Source organism: Notolepis coatsorum, assembly GCF_963971535.1.
Source record: "Notolepis coatsorum genome assembly, chromosome: 2".
NCBI lineage: Eukaryota > Metazoa > Chordata > Actinopteri > Aulopiformes > Paralepididae > Notolepis > Notolepis coatsorum.
The window spans coordinates 115,872,900-115,891,420 of record NC_140166.1 but is presented as its reverse complement, the minus strand read 5'-3'; the positions used below and the strand labels follow the sequence as shown (position 1 = coordinate 115,891,420).

The 18,521-nt window shown below is 42.4% G+C and overlaps 1 protein-coding gene across 1 annotated transcript in view; it reads right to left on the bottom strand.

Moving 5' to 3' along the window:
• LOC311223493 (neural-cadherin) overlaps window positions 1–18,521 on the bottom strand; it is a gene marked incomplete at both ends in the record, with an annotated part of 1,556,546 nt that overhangs the window by 254,595 nt on the left and 1,283,430 nt on the right. Inside the window, 1 exon segment of the mRNA XM_084308277.1 lies at window positions 7,222–7,436. Within this exon segment, the coding sequence (XP_084164403.1) occupies window positions 7,222–7,436 (215 nt within the window).

The following is an 18,521-nucleotide window of genomic DNA, read 5'->3' as shown; positions in this document are numbered from 1 at the left end:
CGTGTAATAAACCACAAACTACAGTGTGTAGAAACAAACTATTTCTTCCATGTTGGACTACAAGTAGGCCTAGTGTCTGTCAAATGAGCCACACCATTGTCTCCACAGCTATAATACAGAACACACACAGATCTGCAAACATCGTGAAACACCGCGGACATGCGTGGCGCTGAAAGTGTTTAGGGTATGCCCTATAATCACTGTTTTCCCCACAGTGCTAAATAAATAATAGATGCCCTTTATTAAAAGGTTAAATTCAGCAGGGTGCTACAAAGAGCAACTGAAATGTCGCTTCACGGCCAGTAAAATTATATTCATATTACTCAATTATTTATAGCCTATAATGATATTATTATATTAAATTAATTGACGGCAGTATAGTTTACTAGACTAAAACAAACTTTTCACTTCAGTGAAACTCTATGGAGGTAGAGCATCATCCGATAATCAAAAGGTTCCCGGTTTGATTCCGGCTCCTCCTGGCAGCGTGTCAAATTGTCCTCAACACCTACAGTAACTCAGGTTGGGACCTTGCACGGTTGCCTCCACCGTCTGTGTGTGCGTGTGTGAGTTTATGGGCGAATGTGAGGCATACAGTAGGTTGTAAAGCACTTTGGATAAAAGCACTGTATAAACGCAGTATATATTTACCATCTCACAGGGTAAATCTCTCATCCTCATTGGTTGATATTCCCACTATCGCTCTCGGACACACACATCTAGGAACACGTATCTACTGTAAGTCAGCAGGCAGGACTCTATCTACTCAGCCCACCACGGCATCAGACAGACCCATCACATACAACCCTCAAACTGACACACATTATGAGTGAGCTTCTTGCAAACACACGCACGCACGCACGCACACACACACACACACACACACACACACACACACACACACACACACACACACACACACACACACACACACACACACACACACACACACACACACACACACACACACACACACACACACACACACACACAACATCATTTCCTCTGCTTAAAGGTGTTTTGTTAAAATAAGTTAAAATAATAACAGCCACCACTGATAGTGTTTGGCCAGTAACGTGGGTCTCCCAGTCCCTCTACTCTGCAGTAAACGGAAAATAAATGGGCTGGTATCCCTTCACACTGGTATCCCTTCCAATCTAACTCCACACTGCAAAAATGGTCTGACGAAAATAAGAAATAAAAGGTTTTAAGCAAATATGTGCTTGAAACAAGTAAAATAATCTACCAGCACAATAAGCTAATTTGGCTTGGTACGATTTCTTGAAATAAGTAAAAATATCTAGGGTTCTCTCTCCTGGCCGCGTCCTAAAAGTCTGTGCCGACCCCGGTATTCACTGACATATTCAACCTGTCCTTAGAACAGTCTGTCATCCCCACCTGTCTGAAAAAGTCCACCATTATCACTGTACCCAAAAAATCCATGCCCGCTTGCCTCAACGACTATCGCCCTGTAGCTCTCACCTCCATAGCCATGAAGTGATTTGAGAAGATAGTGAAGGGCTACATATGTTCCTCCCTCCCCAACCCCCTGGACCCCCTGCAATTTGCATATCACCCCAACAGGTCCACGGAGGACGCCATAGCCCATGTGCTGTACACAGCAGCATCACACCTGGACAAAAGGCAGGGGAACTATGTGAGAATGCTATTCATCGACAGCTCAGCATTCAATACCATAGTCCCCTCCAAACTCGTAGCCAAGCTCAGGGACCTGATCTTGAACTATGACCTCTGCCAGTGGGTCTTGGACTTCCTGACAGGAAGACCCCAGGTGGTGAGAGCAGGCAACTGCATCTCCTCATCCATCACTCTCAACACAGGGGCCCCCCAGGGCTGTGTTATGAGCCCCCTCCTCTACTCGCTGTACACACATGACTGTGTGGCACAGCGGAACAACAACACAATTATCAAGTTTGCTGACGACACAGTCGTGGTGGGCCTGATCTCTGCAAACGATGAGAAGGCCTACCTGGAAGAGGTAGAGGACCTGGCGCGATGGTGTCAGGAGAAAAGCCTCTCCCTGAACATCAGCAAAACAAAAGAGATGATTGTGGACTTTAGGAGGTCAGGGGCCAGGGACTATAGCCCCCCTCAGCATCGACGGAGCACCGGTCGAGAGAGTGAGCAGTTTTAAGTACCTCGGAGTCCACATATCCGAGGACTTGACATGCACCACACACATTGACAGTGTAGTGAAGAAGGCACGGCAACGCCTCTACTTTCTTAGGGGCCTACACTGTAAGAAAAAAAGCTGAAAGAAAACGGTAAATGTCTGGCAGCAACGGTTTCCAAATACTTACTGTCAAATTATAGTAAAATCAAATACATTTACAGATTACAACCTTTATTTAATGGTTAATATTTTGATAAAAGGTAATTTACTGTTTTTATATGGTATTTACACTTAAAGTAGAAAAACAAAGGTAATCTGTAAAATAATACAGTGAATTTCCCATGAAAAAACTTACAGTGTAGGGAAGTTCAAAATGAGTCAGAAGATCCTCAAGAACTTCTACTCATGCACAATAGAGAGCATCCTGACTGGTAACATCACCTCCTGGTTTGGGAATAGCACCGCACAAGACCACAGCAGACTACAGAGAGTGGCCCGTTCAGCCAAGCGCACAATTGGAGGTGGGCTTCCCACTCTCCAGGACGTTTATAACAAGCGTTGCAGGGCCAAGGCTAAGAGAATAATCAAAGACTCTAGTCACCCAAACAACTGCCTCTTTGAACTGCTGCGGTCAGGCAAGCGCTACCGGAGCCTCATGGCCAGTACAGATAGCAGAAGGAGCTTCTATCCCCAGGCCATCAGGATGCTTAATGACAATGACACTATGTAACAACCCATCATCTACACACACTGCACACACATCCTACACACTCACTTTAAACAAACACTCACCTTACCACTCACTTTATTCACTTTAGATACATTAACACACTTTATATGTATCTATTATTAAAGCGATTTGCACCACATTCATACCTCATTTGCACCCTACCCCAAGTGTCTTACCTCTGCATTCTACCTCACTGTTACTCATTTTACTATGTATTGTATATTGTATTTACCTACTTTTTACTTCTTAATTTGTTTTACTTACTTTATCTTTACTGTATGTAGCACACTCTCAGGAGCTCATGAGAAACAAGCAGTTCATTATAAAGTATTCTGTATTTTGTTCTGACAAATAAAAACAAACTTGAACTTGAACTTCCTGATTGGATAACGTGGGAACGGGATACCATATCATACGGACTTGGCTGATAGAAGGAGCCTGTTCAGTGTTAGACTAATACTCCCAAGATGCAACACTGAACGGCACAGTAAGTCCTTCATAGCCATCAGACTATATAACGCATCACTGTGCCTCACTGCCTCACTGAGCACATAATGACAGTACAGACTCTGGCATATCTTCCTGGGCCCTCATTCATCAACCCGACTTACGCACAGATTTGTGCTTAACCTGTGCGTACGACCATTTCTAAGCAAAGAGTGGGATTCATCAATTTCAACTTGAACTTGACTCCGTGCTTATGTGTATGCACAGCTCGGAGCACACTTAGCTGACGCCCAGTGGTAGAACATCGTTACTACGGCATAAGCGCTCCTCAGTTCTGCATTAGTTTCAAGGCGGAAATAAGCTTCCGTGCATTAGTGTTCAACTTCTGTATGACCCGTAATTCATTATAGTTCATTATAAAATAGCGACAGTAGTGTAATTATAACGGGCTCACACGCGAACAAGAGGTTGGCCTGCTTGTTTGGCACGGGGGGGCAGACGCAAAACACCAACCTCCAAACGCGATTAAATATTGTTTCAAATAAAAAGCGAATCATTTTGTGTTTCATGTTTCCAAATAAGATTGGTCACGAAATGCTTTCTACTTCAATTTGTTGGTTAGAATAGATGACCTCTGTTGAAACTTCACTGAGACTAACAGTCTATCTGTGAGCTCCCGCTCAGATGTGATAATAATAATAATAACAATAATAATAATAGCTTCATTTTATATAGCGCCTTTCAAGAGACCCAAGGTCGCTTTACATAGATAGGGGGGGGGGAATAACAAAGTAACAGACATAGTGGACAGACACACAACATATAAATATGATGATGGAATTCATTCAAGATCCTCTCCACCCTCGGGTCTTTGCCACCGGCACGGTCCATCGTGATATTGGAGATGGATCGAGCAATAGACTGTTACTGTAGCTGTCAAAGCTCCATCACAAATGCAGTTATGTGAATAGAAAGGGATTCCACTAAGTCAATGTTGCGATGCGCATTTGCCTGATACATGTTGTTGCTGCATGCCGGGAGGAAGGCGATGCTGAATGTTTTCAATTCATTAAATAAAACGGATACTTTTTGCAAGGGTTTACTGACTGTCATACAAATAATCAAACCAACTACATACTGTAACTTTTCAGTGCACGTTCTTATTTACATTGTGACAACAGCCTTGTGAGTTCCCGCAGTGACCCGCACACAGACATGATGGAATTCAAGTTCAAGTTTGTATTGATCACATATAGGCAGGCTACACATGGCGTATCGCTACATCATTGGCAGTGAGATTCATTGTTCTTGTATATGCTCTCGTATTATTGTTTATATAGGCTACCCAATACTGACATCAAAATAGATTGTATGACTCTAGAAATCATATGCAGCAGGTAGAAAATTGACGGAAAATCCGTCGCGATTTGGAATAAAATTGAGGAGAACTTTAATCCCTGGGTATTAATCAAACAAAACGGGAAAAGGCAGTCATATTCCAGCACGGTCTTTATTAGTGTTTGCGCTGCCCAGGCAGCAATGGTTAATAGATATCATATCCGACATCTACGTGTACACGTCTGTCAGCCTGTCACATAACACGCTTCCCTCGGCTTAGTCCATTTTTCCACATTTCATGGGGGTATTCCATTACCGTATATGGTTAATCGGGGCGGTTCTGGTATGCAAATACTTAAAACAGTGCACAAGCTCAAACGTAGGATCAAAGTCATATTATCAAGACAGGTGTGCGTACAACCTGCGTACGCACGTGTGGTGAATCCCGTTTTTTCTGTGCGTGCACTGATTCTACATTCTGTGCTTACGTGTGGAAATAGAACATTTTCTACGCCACGTTGATGAATGAGGGCCCTGGACTTTTTGACTTATGACTTTTTACCTTTACGTCGACATTAAAAATGGTTTTACACTTATTTATTACAGTACATTTTACTGTATATTACTGTATATTTTTGGCTATCTATTTTGGAATGCATATACATATTTTAGAATGTATATCCCCGACTGTATTCTTATTCTTATTTTAGATTTTTGACTACCTAAATGCTTATTGTGAGCAATATGTAGGCCTAGTGCTGAATTTCCCTCTGGATCAATAAAGTACTTATATTATATTATATTATATTATATTTGCTGTTTACTGCAGAGCAGAGGGACTTAGAGACCCATGTTACTGACCAGACACTATATATCAGTGCTGGATGTCAAAATCTAGTCTTTTGCATGGTGAACCCTATTAATTCCGGTCATTGTGTCAACATTTCTGGACCAGCAGCACACAGCAGATAATACAGGCGGAAAAGTGTCCTTGTGCTTCCGGCTAGCATTTGAGATTCACACCCTGCTGCATACTCTGTTCGTGTAACACAGGGATGCAAACACATGTATGGCAAACAAAGCAATAGGGATGGACGTGAAATCTTTGGTTGGTTATTTCCATGTAAATGAAAATGACTACGATCTCACACTATTTAGGTTAATCGGGTGGATTTTACAGTTATGTTATAGCAACTCAATACTCAAAGTTATTAAAATCCATTACTATTGCTGTGGATAATAATGCAGTTTGCTTTTCTAATAGAAAAGGAAGGAGGAGACTGTTGCCAAGGGACGTGGCTCAGTGACATTCACCCACTCTTTCCCTGCTCATGTTCACCTGTGTTAATTACAGCTCATTGAAATGATAATGTAACAGTTCCCTAGAAGACAAGGTGTTGCTATTTTTTCATCTAAATAATTGCACAGAGCTGTAATTAACACATAGCACAATGATTCAATGTCCCCGATGACCATCAATGGTGGCCATATTCAAGCTCATTTACTCTCAATAACTTCTCAAACTAAACTAAGTGTGCAAAACTGTTCAGGGTTTTTGGATGTGTGTGAGATTATGTGCAAAATATATCAGCCTTGTTTTGTGAAGTGCCCTTTGAGTATAAACCCAACAAACACCTGTGGAATCAAGGTGGAAGTTGACCAAAATTACAAACATATTTACATATGTTTGTACTTATGTATTTAAAAGTGAGTGGAGTTTGGAGTTTTTCAGCCTCAGAGATATGTCTGCTGTAACTCCAAAACAATGAAGCTAAATATAGTAATAATTTGTGCAAATAAATGACACCTGGCTGAAAAGTGTGGCCTAAAGAATAGAGAAGAAGGGTTCCCGGACCGGCAGGGGAAAGATGGGCGGGAAAGTGAATGAATAACACTCTCAATACCAACCGCTGAAGTGTTGTTGCTGAAAAAGAGCATTCGTGCTCAGAGAGTAAATGAAGATAAAAAACACTCCCCCCACCCCTACCACTCTCCCTATTTCCTTCCCACTCCCTTCCTCTCTACATCAATCTCCCTCCCTCCTCCCTCCCTCCATCCCTCCATTTCTCTCTCTATCCCTTCTCCCTCCCTCTCTCTGTCCCTGCCTCTACCTCCATCTCCCCTCTCACTATCCCTCCCTCTCTCTTCCTACCTCTCTCTCTATATCCCTCCTCCCTCCCTCTCTCCCTTTCTGTCTGCCTCTACCTCCCTCTCCCTCCCCCCTCTCACTATCCCTCCCTCTCTCCCTCCTCCCCCCTCTCTCCTCTCTCCCTCCCTCTCCTTCTCCCTCCCTCTCTGTCCTGCCCTCCTCCCTCCATCCATCCCTCTCCATCCCACTCGCTCTCCCTCCTCCCCCTCCCTACCTCCTCCCCCTCCCTCCCTCTCTCTATCCCTCCCTCCCTCCCTTCTCCCTCCCCCTCCCTCCCTACTCCACCTCCCTCTCTCCATCCCTCCCTCACTCCTCCCTCCCCCTCTCTCCCTCATCCCTCCATCCCTCCCTCCTCTCCCTCCTCCCTCCGCCCCTCCCTCCTCCCTCCCTCTCTTCCTCCCTCCCTCTCTCCCTCCCTCCTACCTATAGCCATGAAGTCCTCATGGTCCCAGGCCTGTAGTTGTGCCAGGGGGCCGCTGTAGAGCAGCAGGCCGTCCGCCGCCTCCGTGATGAACTCCAGTGACACATGACTGTCGAAACACGGCGTGATGGGAGGAAACCAGGCGAAGCCGTTGCCATGGAAACTGTGCTTCGTCTGCTGGCACTCAGGACCCTCAAACTGTGCCGGGCACTGGCACCTGGGGGGAAGGGGGGTGGAAGGAAAGACATGAATAAGGAATTAATCAAATGGAGAAATGTTGATGTGTTTTCTTTTGAGAGTCTAACAGATTGCACTGCTTTATCTAGGGCTGTTTCTGTTCCTGTGTTTTATATAGTTATATATAACTACTGTATAACTGGGGCGGCTACGTGGCGTAGTGGGCAAGGCGCTCGCCACGAATGCAGAGACGCTGGGCTCGCCAGCGCTCCACATTGCTTTCAGTTTAGCTGGTCCTTCATACTAATACACATTGGCCGTATTAGGGGGTGGGAAACTGATGGGTGGGGATCGGGCGTTGTGGACAGCGACTCCTACAGGTCGGTTGGTGCGCCTGCGCAGTAGAATCAGGAAGTGTCGGGGGCAGCGTGAGCCTCCCACGCATTACTCCTCGCCACTGAGAGATCGAGCTGCGCAGGTGAAAAGATGCGACTGCTGTTACCTCAAGTACCGGAGGGGACTTGTGCTATGTATGACTTAGTCCACATTGCAGCCGGCTTGTGGGAGGCAAGAAACAGCGTTCGTGACAGGGGAGGGTTGGATTGGACGATACGAAATTGGGATGGGAGAAAATATAGAAAATGGGAGAAAAAGTGGATAAAAAAAAAAACTACTGTATAACTGGTACACAGTAAAACACATACAGTATGCACAGACAGGCTATATAACTATACTTGGTACATGCAAACACATATGCAGAGACAACCACAGTTACACATTTACTGTATTCAGATTAATGTTATCCAATTACATCCAATTGTTCTATCACTTCCCAGTCTGCCAAAAAAGACCCACAACCCCACGGTGCAGCTGTCCATGGACCGGTTTAGATAATGCAAAACACACAGAGACATATCAGCCATCATGTTTATCTAAGCCTGTCTGAAAGCTGTGACTGTGTGCCAGCTACTGAACAGTCTGACAACACTTCAGACTCACCCCATGATGTAACACTAACAGCTGGAGCCAAGGATGGTGAAGATGAGAAAGATGAGGAAGTCCACAGGGCCGCCATGCCCACTAGGCAGATCAGGCAGTGTGCTTAGTGCCTCACCTTCCTTAATAGGGCCCCCGACCGAGATAAATTTTTCAAATAAAACCTCAGCATGACTGCCACATTAGCAGTGGAATTATTTAATCAAGGCCCTCTTAGTAAATCAATTTGTCGTAGGGAGGTCTGTCAGCCAATCAGAGGATCCCATGAAACTTAAATCATCGTGTCAAACATAATTTCAGCCAATGGCAAAATGGTTGTAGCCCTCTGGTGCAAATACAGTACACACACACGCACGCACGCACGCACGCACACACACACACACACACACACACACACACACACACACACACACACACACACACACACACACACACACACACACACACACACACACACACACACACACACACACACACACACACGCACGCACGCATTTGAAAATACTGCCACTAGGGTAACAACAAAAAACATTAATTCAAAGGCAGCTGGATCATTCAGGCGTGCTTTGAGTAGATGCGATTCTTTAATCTAAATTACATTTGTGATTGACAATCTTTGTTGTGATAGTTGTATGAGCATAAACCTGTATGTCATCAACATTTGGTTGAAAATAAAATAGGCCACCACAAACATGACCAAAAGATAACACATTTTATTAAATAAAAACTATATTTTCAATGAACGAGTGACTGACTGAGTGTGAGAGGGAGAAAATCTGTGTGTGTCTGTGTGTTCATTTGTGCACACGTGTGCCTTGTGTGTGTGTGTGTGTGTGTGTGTGTGTGTGTGTGTGTGTGTGTGTGTGTGTGTGTGTGTGTGTGTGCGTGCGTGCGTGCGTGCGTGCGTGCGTGCGTGCGTGCGTGCGTGCGTGCATGTGTGTGTGTGTGTGTGTGTGTGTGTGTGCATGTGTGTGTGTGCGAGCAGAGAGACACGCGACTGCATCTCCATTTGGCAGAAACATCCCCCAATTCTTTCTATAACAGAGTTCCAAAGACACAGGCAGCTTTAGTCATGATGGCCTGAACCCTCCAAGCCTTCTATCGAAGTACGGTTGAGAGTGTCCTTAACAGCTCAATCACGGTCTGGTATGGAAACTGCACTGGTAAGGAGAGGAAGGCACTCCAGCGAGTGATTAAAACTGCTCAGTACATCTCTGGAGCAGCCTTCCCCTCACTACAGGACATTTACTCTACCAGGGCCAGCAGGAGAGCACACAACATAATTAAGGACAGTACACACCCCCAGCACAGACTCTGATACAGGATCCTGAAAGCCAGAACTACGAGACTGACAAACTACCCACTGGCCATCAGGCTTGTGAATGCCAGCTCCTTCACCTAGCCCCCCCCCCCCCCCCCCCCCCCCACCCCACAGACACACACCTTCTTGAAACTGATCCCCCCCACCCCGCTTTTGTTCCAGGCAGACACTCTGACCTGATTGCTGCTGTGAACACACTGTCACCGTTCCCCCAAACTATGAATCACTAAAGACACTTTTTCTAACTGCTGCTGTGACCCACTGTGACCCACTGTCACCTCCATTTATATGTAAATACTGATCGGAACGTGCAATGTTACTCACTGTGCCTTGTATATATTATATTGATCTATTTGTACCTTATTTTCTAGCACTCACTTGTATTTAAATATGTTTAAGTTAAGTATTGTGTGATTTTGTGTGAAGGGTGGACTAGCAAAGTAAGATTTTCATTGTATGGCTAACTGTCTGTTTAACTGTGCACATGACAATAAACAATCTTGAATCTTGAATATGTGACGCTCTGTGCTGCTCATGTCCTGCTGCAGGGGAACTGTAGAACAGTCTAGTCCACTATAGTGTGCTGTATGATGACAATACATTTTAATCGAATACAATTTTGATCCGTCGCAAATCGCTTCCAGTCAGCACATGCAATGCTGACCCTTGTTTTGCACACGGCCCTAACCTTATAATGAGCTGGAGGGGCGTGTCTGTATGCAAATTCAGTTGTACGAGAACGTGCTCCAAGTTTGTGAATAAGTGACGTATGTTCATTCAGGGGTTCGCAGCTGCGATAATTTGGCAAGTTAATGAACAGCTGGCCTATGCACGTCAAGCAAAGCCAGACTAAAGCGTTTTTTTTTTAAACAAAAGTAAAGGCGCTTCTTTGGGAAGAAGTGTATGATTGGAGATTATTAAAATGTTCCAGTTTATCTTAGTGTAGTGCAGGGTATGAAATGTATTTTATGTCTTGTTGTATTGTGTTTTTATTGTGTTTTTATCTTTTCCATCGAGGACCACTTTGTAAATAAGTGTTTTAAGTAATGCTTTTAGGTGCAATCCTCTGGAATACAGGGTCATGATGCTTGATTGCTATGTATGATACTTGTAATTTTTCCTAATCAAATCTAAATCAAATCAAAACATTCTGCACCAAAGCACAGGCATAGTTTGCGAGATATTGCACAGATTCACACACCCACACACACTCACACACGCACGCACACAGACGTTCCTGAATGCATGCTGTCCTTGGACAGGCTTCGCCTTCCACGGACATAATAAAGTGTTGAGGAATGAAATTCCTCTCAGAACAGAACAATTAATGTTAAAGGTGCATTATATACTTTTGTGAGTCAGAGAAGTGGATAATTGCTAAGGTATATTTTCACAACTGAATGAACAAACTGTCCTCTGTCCCTGGAACAATGTTTGAAGCTAGAACACTACCTGAAATGTTACTATTGCATTGCTGTTGTTTACAAAGGCAGGACTCGCAATGTTGTTATCAAACACATTCTAGGTTCACCTTCGGTTCACAGTGCCTAAATTATTTCGTTTTCATTGATGATAACATAAAATAGAATAATAAAATTTGCAAACAAATGCCCTCCCCCATAAGTGCATAGTACAGGGGTGGCCAACCCGCGGCTCGCGAGCCGCATGCGGCTCTTTGCCCGTCAATGTGCGGCTCTTCCATCCATAAATTTTTTTTTTTTTAAATTTAAATTTTTTTTTTTTATTTTTTTTTTATTTTTTTTTTCTTTTTTTTTTTTACTTTTTTTTTTATATGTCACTCATTCCATAAGGACGTAGAATAAACATTTACAATTTTTTTTAAATGGTCCATTTGCATGTTCTTGGTATCTGAATCTAGGGACATATATGGATCAGTGTCAGAAATAGTGTGTCTGTTACTAGGCTTGAGTAAATTGTAATGAACCAAAGGAGAATATCAATTCTATTAAAAAAAAAAATTATCTTTGACTGTAAATAACACCATGCTAAAATTGACCAGACCTGAAAAATCTAAGCAAATGAATAAAGGGAAGATGATTAAACAGAAGGTTTTGTAGATACAGTACTGAATTCTGCCATCTTTTTTATAATGTAAATTTCTCCACCATTTTTCATCATATTGCAACACCTTTTTTTGCAAGACGTTCACAGAAAGGTAGAGAAACTAACTGCGTTCTGTTTTATGGCAATAACGTTCAGGTTTGTGGGAGATAATCCCAAAAAATAAGAGAAATTAAAAAGTAAATCCAGAAGTCAGATGATTGACAGGGGCTGGTGTGAGCTGGGTAGGGTAGTTTTTCGAAATTTGAAAGCCCTGAGTCTCTTCCTTCAAAAGACTACACTCACTTTTGGATGTGCCACTTCCTCCTGTCAATATGCACCGGTTTCCGACTCAATGCCCTGAGATTTCTATAATCTTATATTTCACTAATAACAGTTAAAATAATTGGTAAACAAACATAATGCTGAAAATATACACTTTTACTGTATATCTCGGGCTTAAGAGGTTAACCCTGTGAGGCCCAAATTAAAAAGAAATTAGCAACTTCAGAGGCCAGAGGGTGGGACATATAAACACATTTACTATCAAATAGCATTGTGAGGCTGAACAACAGGACCAATTGACTATACATGTGCTTAAAGGGGAACTATCTTATAAATGGCTTTTTTCAGTGTTTACCATTGTTTCTTAGCTATGTGGACTTATATTAATAGGATATATGTCTCCAATTCTCATATTGGCGAATTCTTCCAATTCTCCTCTCACGATATTCACCCTCACTGAACTGAGTCATCTGAAAATGTGCATATCTGTGATGTCAGAGATTTCTCATCTGCATAATAATGTGGCAGTTGATGTGGCAGTTGGCACCAGGCCACACAGTGGTTGGAGCCCAGCCTCAAAACGGCTTAAGATCTTGAGGTAGAAAAATGCGGTTTTTAGTACTTGATTAGAAATACAAAACAATGCATTTTTTTTAAAAAAAAAACCTAGGTGTTCCATAGACTCACAGGAATTGTGTAAAAGTGCCCAAATAGTGAAAGAAATAGTAAAATAGTTCCCCTTTAACATTTTTTAAATAAACATTATTTTTTTAAATGGCTAAAAGTGATTTTGTAATTTTGCAACGTGGGTCTCACAGGGTACTTTTAACCCTGTGAGGCCCAAATAAAAAAGACATTAGCAACTTCAGAGGCCAGAGGGTGAGACCTATAAACACATGAAGGGTGCCGTGACTGAAAAAAAAGGTTGAGAAACGCTGGTATATGGTGTGGCTCTTTGTGGTACCACAGTCATTTTTTTGTGGCTCTTAGTCTCTGACTGGTTGGCCACCCCTGGCATAGTACATCTTTAGATTAGATTAGATTAAAATGTTTTGTCCTTATACAGCACTTTATATGAAAGGACAGCATTTATATAGTACTTTTATCCAAAGCACTTTACAACTTATGCCTCACATTCACCCGTTCACACACAGAGGGTGGTGGCAACCATGCAAGGTGCCAACCTGCACATTGGGAGCAGTTAGGGGTTTGGTGTCAACACGCTGCTGGGAGGAGTCAGAATCAAACTGGGAACCTCTCCGATTACCAGGCGACCGCTCTACCTCCTGAGCCACCGTCGCCCCATTTCTAAGAGTGGTAATTATGTGCAGGGAAATTAACAGCTTGGCTAAAGGGATATCGGGGATGCGTTTTTAGTGGGAAACATTTCCTTTGCTGGTTAAGGTAATTTAATTTAGATGTGTTCAATCCCTCTGCATTTTTTATCACTACCCACTTGATTAGAGATAATTTGCACGCACACACATATTTCTCATCACCCCAGACAATGTTCCTGAGCATAGCTTACTTTTCTAGAAAGTAATACACACCAGGGTATCTGCAGGTTTCAACAAGTGAAATTATGCACAAAAGAATATTATAAAAAAAAACACAGTTACACTGAACTGGCGGGTGCACTTTACATTTTCACACGTTCCATACAAGCTCCCACCAGACGCACCAAGCTCCTGGTAGCCCCGGAAAAAAAACAACGACTTCAATATAAACATATTTCATATATTTAATATATACTTTATACTTATAGCACATGCATGAGCCTGATCTCTTTTGAAAAATTACATTCTGAAGTTACTAATGCAAAAAAGGAGAATCACTTTTAGTGCTAATGAAATAGAGTAACAGAGGTCTGAACTTGAGTTGAACTTGAACTTGTGTAGTCACATTTGTCTGTAGTGGTTGCAAGATTCCATATTCCAATATTCCAGCATAGAGGTATAAGCTGGAAAACACTGCAGTTCCATAGCCGGAAGTCTTATGTAGTACAGGTCAAGATTTTAAAAAATCCGTTGAGAAATGTCAGAGTAAAACCGGCAAACTTCTCGTTTTCACTCGTCAACTTTCACTTACTCCCCCCCCCCCCTCCCCCATGCAGGGTATCGTTGGAAACCTACACTCGTTGGCTACAAGACTGACCAATCATTTTCACCATCAGCGGATGATTGGCAGTTCTGGAGCGTCTGGAGTCCGGGGTGGTCATCTGACGCACAGCGCTTAAAAAGACGCTTGCCTGACATATGTGACCCAGTCTGGTGATGATGCCTACAAGTCGCCAGGGTGAAATGTGACCGAGTCCAGGGTTTGTGCCGACATGTCTCCATTTTCATTTTCCAGATTTTTCCACATTGTGAAAGTACAGAATGGAAGCTTTCAAATGATGTGTCATACTTTGAAATCTGAGAATGTTTTGAATATCATATATTCATTTAAATCTTGTAAAACAGTCTGTTGTCTAGAATACTCAAGGGGAGAAAATGCCTCTCAAAGATGTTCACACTTCAGCTAGTTTGGGGGGGGGGGGGGGGGCATGCACAACTACCCTCACCTGAATGCGTCCATTGTTAACGTTAATGACTCTCTCTGTGTGAATGCCTTTACCTGGCTCAGTGAATCTGAATCCCAACGCACAGCTCTATTCAGATGCAAAAATAAACCCAGCCCCCACCCCTCCTCTGTGGAGAGCACAAACTGTGTTTCAAAACAGCCTTTTTTAAACACAGAATTCTTACAATTAGAGTTATTATATCTGTTCGCTGTTGTACTAAATATGTTCTTCAACTCTCGAACTGTAGTTATATATATAAAAAAAAAACTTTTTTTATTGTGTCTATTATCGTCATGTAACTTGAGAACCGAGGCACGGATTTGGTTGAGTGAGGTGGCGTTCAAACGGCAACAAATAGATCTTTCTAACCTTATATTATATGTTCAACGAAAAATGCAGCCCGAGCCGCTAGACGCTCACAAAGTGCCGTGACTTGCACGCAAATGCCCCCCCCCCCCCCACCTCTTAAGAGATTTTAAGACTTTTTAATATCCTGCAGATACCCTGACACTGACACACACACGCCTTATTTTAAACCTGTGAATGCAATGGTGATACAATGCTATGGTGATAGGGAATTCTACCCAAAACGATCTCCTGGTCGTGCTAACAAATTGGTAACTTACGTACATTCATCAACTCACCTCTTTCTGCACCGTTCTGCTCCAATGTAGGCATCACTTTCTTTGACAAGAGGCAACCAATTTGTAACCAGGAGATATATTTAATGAAGGTGTATCACCATATCAGTATCCTGGTTCATAATAATAGTTTGGTATTGTTTTACATAATATATATTGCTTTTATGTAATGATTTTGTTGTTGCCTCCCCTCCTGTAGTTGTCTTCATTAACACATTAACTGCCACGCTTCTATCCATCAATGTATGATCACTGCCACCAGTCTAAGCCTATGGAGATGTTCACCTTCTTTGCAGGGCTATGACTTTTTAAATTGTATTGCTAAATTGACATTACTATGGCCCATTCAACATCGATTATCTATCGTTCAGGATGTAGGAACGTTATACTTTTTCATTCATATATTCATACGAAAATACCGTCTAGAATATAAGTAGGTTTTTATCGTTTTCTGCAGTAATTCCTAGAACGCTAGTTATAGGCCTTAACGCATAATATAGATTATCAATTGCAGTTGATTCGTGATACACGCTATATTAAAAAATCCAACTGAATACGATCCTAAACGTTATGACTCATCATGCGCGGATGAAAGGGGGGGGGGGGTCGTTTATAATTCCGTGATCGTCAGTAAATGCTTTATGTAGTATGGGTGATATATTGATCAGAGCGGTTTGCATTGAAAATAATAAACAATCAAGCTGAAAGTAACGTTACTGTCCTCTTACCGTTCGCAGATGAGACTGGAGGAAAAAGATCCCACTTATTTGACGTTGATCGACTAGATCCATTTCCGGTTTGTATGGCGCAATAAATGCCCAAATCATATCGATTATTGAGTTATGGCAGCGATCCATATACACGGATGTGTGTCTAGAGTCCTGCAACAATACGTGACTGCCGGACGGATTTCCCAGATGCACCGAGATCACCAGAGATCCATTTCCAGTTGTAACTCGCCCGATCATCCACCAGGTGGCGGTATTGAAGCGTTGCACGGTTGTGCAGAGTCCCACTGTCTCAGAAGAGGCTGGGTGGCGGAATTATGAATACCATGGCGAAACTTGACTTGAACCAACACAGGGTAAATGGTAAATTGTGCATATATATAGCGCTTTTATCCAAAGCTCTTTACAATTTGTTCCTCACATTTGACCCATTCCCTCACACATTCACACACAATCAGCGGAGGCAACCATGCAAGTTGCCAACCTGCTCATTGGGAGGAGTTAGGGGTTACATGTCTTGCTCTAGGACACTTCCCGGGAGGATCGGGAATCAAACCCGGAACCTCCAGATTACCAGACGATTGCTCTACCTCCCGAGCCACTGTCACATGGGTGCTTCAGAGGTGTTCAGGAGGGTGTGTAGATTAAGATAAATTATGTTTGTCAATCCCAGGGATTAAAGCAAAAAAAACTGAACTTTGTTTCAGGCCAAGTCATATTCTTATTTTAACCTCCACTGTATATATTTTTTTAATAGCGTTAGCGTTTTAAGGGAACTAGATTATTTTGAACATCTTTTCTATTGCCAGTTTGCTTTTACGTAATATCAATGCTGTTTTAAATTCATTAAATAAAACTGATTTTTGCAAGGGTTGACTCTGACTTTGTCATACAAAATAAACAAATCTACATACTGTAACTTTTCAGTGCAAGTTTTTATTTACATTGTGACAACTGAACAAGCTTATGACTTGAACAAGGAACTAAACAAGGGAAACAGTGCTTTAATAATACATAATGCAGTTTTACAAAAAAATAAGTGCAGCTTACATACAGAAAACTCCTAATTCTGGGTTTTATGCATGCATAACATAACATATAGATTTCAAATGTATGTGTCTTGTACTTAATCCACAAGTATTCTGCATCCAGAGGTTCCTCTAGTCTTTGGACTATAGACCACTGTGTTGTAGCATCTACTGTCCTAACGGCTGACTGTGACTACAGACCAGTGTTGTAGCCTACTGTCCTGACTGTGACTATAGACCACTGTGTTGTAGCCTACTGTCCTGACTGTGACTATAGACCCTACTGTTGTGGTTGGCACGCCAGGCAGTGAGGCTGTGTACTGGAGATCGCAAATGTGAGTATTGTGGCTAGCTTCTGATTGATGGCAAGCTAGCACCCTTTTCCCATTACTGCCATACTGTAATTTCCTGTGGCATACGTTGCAGAAAACACACACCTGGCTTTTAGTTTTTCCCCCATTTCGTAGAGCCAAGCCCATCTCCATTTATTTCTCAAGCTTTTATCTACCTCTGACACATCGGAGGCTGCCTTCGTTTACTATGCACGGATCCATGCTTATAGCATTACTAGCTAAACGGAAATCAAATTTCCACGCTCATATGGGCTCTGATGAGTATCAGAGGTAGATCAACATGTGAGAAATAAGTTTAGTTTGGTTTGGGTTTTGTCCGCTAAAGTAGGCCTAATGCAGGATTTGTGCACATGTGTTTTCTGACATACCCTAATGATGTGAATGCATTTCTGGACCTGCCTGTTCATTGTCTATGTATGCTGAAGGTCGGTCAGACCAAGTTTAAAAGAATAAAAGTGATTAAATCTATTACTTTTGTCCTGTAACATTTATATGTTTAAAGAGAATGTAGCGTATATCAGCCTATGATTTATGGTAAAGTCGATTCCCGCGGGGGTGCGTCACGAAGAGCGCTATATAAATCCAATCCATTATTATTATTATTATTATTATATAAAAAACATCTCCTGACTGAACTTTTTGTTTCCAGGCAAAGTCATATTCTTATTTTAACCTCCACTGTATATTTTTATTTAATAGCGTTAGCTCAAATGAAAAGACAACCCGTATCAGGGTCTGACAGCACTACAATTACATTTTCATATAACAGGCTGACGGACTCACCGGTAGAGCCATCGCGCCGCCACTAACCCTTCAATAAGCTTTGTGGTCCGGGCATAAATGTGTCCATAAATCCATTTAGTTAGATACAACACTGTCTGAATGTATCTTGCGATTATTATACATTTCCGACGACGAACTATTAGCGCAATCCTGTCTCTCGAGTCGCTGCGTCCTGCCATTATTGCTCGCCAATATCGACTCTGCTTGGCGCGGCAACGGTAGAAAAAAAAGCCCTTTTTCATATTTGACGCCTCTGATTGGCTCAATTTAGTTTCAATCTGTATCTACAAATCATATTATACCAGATAGCCAATTGACGGAAAATCGGTCACAACTCCGAATCAAATTGACGAAAATCCGTCTCAA